The following is a 4,363-nucleotide window of genomic DNA, read 5'->3' on the forward strand; positions in this document are numbered from 1 at the left end:
TTCGCCGAGAAGTCGAAATTCATAGCAGGCATTGCGACAACACCTTTTCCTGTCAATGCTAAAATACTTACAATGGTGGGTAGATACAACGGCATGATTGATCCAAGTGATCATCTCCAAAACTGCGTAGCGGTAGGTGGTGTGAGGGGATGGACGCTCCCTTATTGGTGTCACATGTTCGCATTGACACTAACAGGGGCAGCGAGGGAATGTTTTGAAAAGTTACCTGACGGTCAAATTTCTAGCTGGGATGATCCGGTGAAAAAGTTTTCACAGCAGTTCAGCCAGCAGAAGAAGGACACGCGTGACCAGTCAGAAATTCTGGATGTTGTCCGCCATGATAACGTACCCATAGAAGATTTCATTACCAGTTTCAATGATGAAAGTCTGAACATTGTTTGGATCAGAAAGTCTGAACATTTTCGCGGTGCCTTCTGCAAGAATGTCAAGTGTGACGAGTTGATCCGCACACTCACTGGTAGGGATGGAATGCCAAAAGAATGGGACGATCTTATGACCGCGGCAAAGTTTTTTGCCAACACTGAAAAAATATTGGGAAATAACGATTCAAAACAAAAGATCAAAGTCGAGTTTCAAACTCCATGACCCAATAAACAGGCAAAAGGGCCAATCTGGTCAAGACTTCAGCTGAATACGGAAGCATCAAAGCCATTCGATGCAAGATCTCTCATTGGCAACAAGAACAAAGCAGGACCCTCGAATCGAGGTCTTAACAGGTGGACTCCTCTCTCAAAGACCCTGCTGAAATTCTGATCACAGAGAATGTAAATTTTCGGAAGCCACAGTCACTCACAATGAGGTCATTCCTTGATACCAAAAAACATTGTTCGTATCATAATGACATTGGTCATAACACGAACGAATGTAATGCTTTGTAAAGCGAAATTGAGGTGGCTGTGAAGTCCGGGAAACTTGGACACCTGGTGAAAGATGGAAAGCTTGGGATTGGTAAAGTTCTTGTGCGGGACAACCAGGACCCATCAAAAAGCAAGTCAAGGAATTAAACGTCCATATGATCCAGGGCGGACGTAAGACGGGAGGAAAGAGAAGAGAGTTTGACGAAGAAAAATGGAAAAATGAACCAGTAATTTTTCCACGAATTAAGGGAGGTCCCAATAACAAACACCCCCTAATTATCACCGCTCTCTTCTGTCATTATCGCTCCCAATATGTTTTCTTTGACACTGGCAGTACATCGGACATCATGTACGAACAGTGCTTTGACAAACTTGATGAAGAGGATAAAGAAAGTCTGAAACCCATCCATGCTCCTGTGTCAGGATTTGGAGGAGAAATAATCCACCCGTGAGGGGTGATTTCTTTCCCAGTCACTTTAAGTGATGGAACTCATTCAAGGACCGAAGAGGTCGAATTTTTTGTTCTGCCAGCAACGTCGAAACATGATATCATCTTAGGACGAGAAGCAATTGGTGATTTCAATGCTCATCCGTCCACAGCTCACGGTGCGGTAGGGGTTCCAACTCGCACCGGCTTAGTGATAATTCATATCAATCGACATTGCTTCGCAACTGAAAGCTCAACACCCAGCAAGTTTCCAAAACAATCTCCGAGGACTGAGCCGGAAAAACGGGTTTTGAACCAGAAGTTTCCTGATCAAACTGTAACAATTGGACCTGCTATCTTTGAGATAGTAAGGACCTTTTTGAAACAGTTGTTATCAAAGAACATCGATGTCTTCGCATGGCAACCCGCGGACATGACTGGTGTCCCGCGGAGTATTGCGGAGCACAAACTGAGGGTAAATCCAATGTTTACACCGATAGTTCAGAAACAACGTAAAATGGGTCCGGAACAAACAAAAGCAATGAATGAGGAGTTCAGGACCTCTTACAGGCTGGAATTATCCGTCCAATTCAATATCAAACCTGGGTCGCCAATCCGGTTATCGTTCCCAAAAGCAACGGGACATGGTGGATGTGTATAGATTTCAAGGATCTAAACAAGGCGTGTCCCAAGGACTGTTACCTGTTACCGGAAATCGATCTCAAGGTTGACGTTGTGGCACCGTTTAAATTCAAGTGATTTTTAGATGCTTACAAAGGCTATCATCAAATCCGCATGGCTGCGGGTGACGAGGATAAAACAGCCTTTCGTACCGATCAAGGCACCTTTTGCTATAAAATGATGCGTTTCGGACTAAAGAATGCGGGGTCCACATATCAGCGATTGATGGACATAGCGTTTAATGGTCAAATTGGTCGAAATCTGGAAGTTTATATGGACGACCTCGTTATCAAGAGTATTGAGGAAGACCAAATGTTGAAAGACATCGAAGAGACGTTCGAAACATTGAAAAATATCAACATGAAGCTGAATCCAGCTAAATGTTCGTTCGGGATGGAGGAAGGGAAATTCATCAGAGTAATTGTTACGGGTGCGGGCTTCAAAGCTAATCCGGATAAAGTCCAAGCTGTAGCCCGCATTCCTTCTCCTTTCTCCCTCAAGGAAGTTCAGACGCTCAACGGTCGTTTGGTTGCTTTGAATCGCTTTTTGGCAAATCATGCAGCCAAATCCTATCCTTTTGTCTCAACACTAAGAAACTACCTCAAGAAAGCAAAATTCAGATGGATCACAGAAGCGGAACAAGCTTTCTTGGAGGTTAAAAAATGTTTGATGGAATTGCCCACGTTGACAGCACCTTATGCGGGGGAGCCCTTAACAATGTACTTGTCAGCATCAGACATTGCTATCGGGGCTGTCCTCCTGACAGATAGGAAAAATGTTCAAACACCGATTTACTACGTCAGCAGAATACTGTCAGACCTAGAGACAAGATATTCAATGTTGAAAAACTTGTCCTAGCATTGGTCTATGCTGCCCGACGCCTCCGCAGGTACTTTCAGGGGCATCCCATCAACGTTTTTACCGGATACAAACTCAAGAACGTTCTCAGTAAGCCGGAATTGTCTGGGCGATTGGCGAAGTGGGCCATCGAGCTAGGTGAACACGCGATAGAATACAAACCTAGGCCAACAATTAAAGGGCAGGTGTTGGCGGACTTCGTCACTGAAGTCCCGCAACACAAAGAGAAAGAATGAATGATCGAGCAACAACCCCAAGCACCTCCTGAACAAGGACATATTTGGTCTTTGTTCACGGACGGGGCTTCAAGTAGTGAGGGATCTGGCGTAGGCTAGTCAATCCCTAAGGCCACTAGTTTACATACGCCATAAAGTTAGACTTCAAGAGTACTAACAACGAGGCAGAGTATGAGGCTTTCCTGGCCGGCTTACGGATAGCCAAAAAGCTTGGGGTGAAACATTTGGAAGCCCGCGTGGACTCCATGTTAATTGCGGTATAGATCAATGGCACATATGAAGCAAAGAATGACATAATGGCTTCCTATGTGTCACAGGCGAAAGATTTGATGCTCCAGTTCTCCTCATGCAAAGTGATCCACATAAAAAAAAGCGAGAACAAATCAGCAAATGCTCTTAGCAAACTGGCTTCAACAAATTTCGAACACTTTGCTAAAGACATCCGTATTGAAATATTGGACCTCCCGTCTATTCCGCAACATAAAGTTTTGGTGATTCAAACCGGAGTGGAATCCTGGATGACACCTATCACAGCATACTTGTCATCAGGAGCCCTCCCAGAAGGAAAAGCCGAGGCCCGGAAGATAAAACACAAAGCCTTGAACTACCAGATACATGACAGTGTTTTATACCGACGTTCCTTCCTTGGACCACTACTTCGATGTGTGGACGCCGAGGACATGAATTACTTAATCAGAGAAGTTCATGAAGGCATATGTGGTCTTCATGCTGGCCCCCGCACGGTCGTAGGAAAATTAATGAATGCTGGATATTATTGGCCAGGAATGCATCTGGACGCTGTACATGAAATCAGAAAGTGTGATTCATGCCAACGTCATGCTCTTAACATGCTACGACCAAAGAATGAGCTCGTTCCAGTCACTTCAGCTTGGCCGTTCTAAAAATGTGTTGGGTCAAGAAATTGACCTAAGGGGAAGATTGCTAAGTCAAAGATTTGTTCAAAATGACATATGGGAGATTGAAATTTTCTCAACCTCCTCAGAATTCGCTAAGTATGGATCCGGGAAAACCTTAGACTTCCGAGCAAGATTTACTTAGCCGGGTACGATATTTTGTCTATCGGGCAGGGTTATCTTCTCTAAGTCTTCTTTAGTGAATCTCCGAGCAGGGTTTGCAAATTAGTGAATTATCGGGTATGGTTCACTAGTATATGCAAGTCCGGGCAATGATACTTTATCAAGCAGGTTTGTTCTTCATAGCTAAGTAAAGTTCAATTCCGAGTAAGCTCAGGCTAACCCAGCTCATGAAGCCAAGTAATTGGA

General features: G+C 44.3%; 1 protein-coding gene across 1 annotated transcript; it reads left to right on the forward strand.

Moving 5' to 3' along the window:
* The first annotated feature begins 2,346 nt into the window (after positions 1-2,346).
* Positions 2,347-3,982, forward strand: LOC143579885 (uncharacterized). Its single transcript, XM_077063060.1, has 2 exons — positions 2,347-2,784; positions 3,398-3,982. Exons 1-2 carry the CDS (start codon positions 2,347-2,349, stop codon positions 3,980-3,982), a joined length of 1,023 nt encoding a protein of 340 aa, XP_076919175.1.
* Positions 3,983-4,363: the final 381 nt, after the last annotated feature.

The sequence above is a fragment of the Bidens hawaiensis genome, unplaced genomic scaffold (genome assembly GCF_021521415.1).
Source record: "Bidens hawaiensis isolate Kalapana, Puna unplaced genomic scaffold, B.hawaiensis_p1.1 tig00030157_1, whole genome shotgun sequence".
Lineage (NCBI taxonomy): Eukaryota > Viridiplantae > Streptophyta > Magnoliopsida > Asterales > Asteraceae > Bidens > Bidens hawaiensis.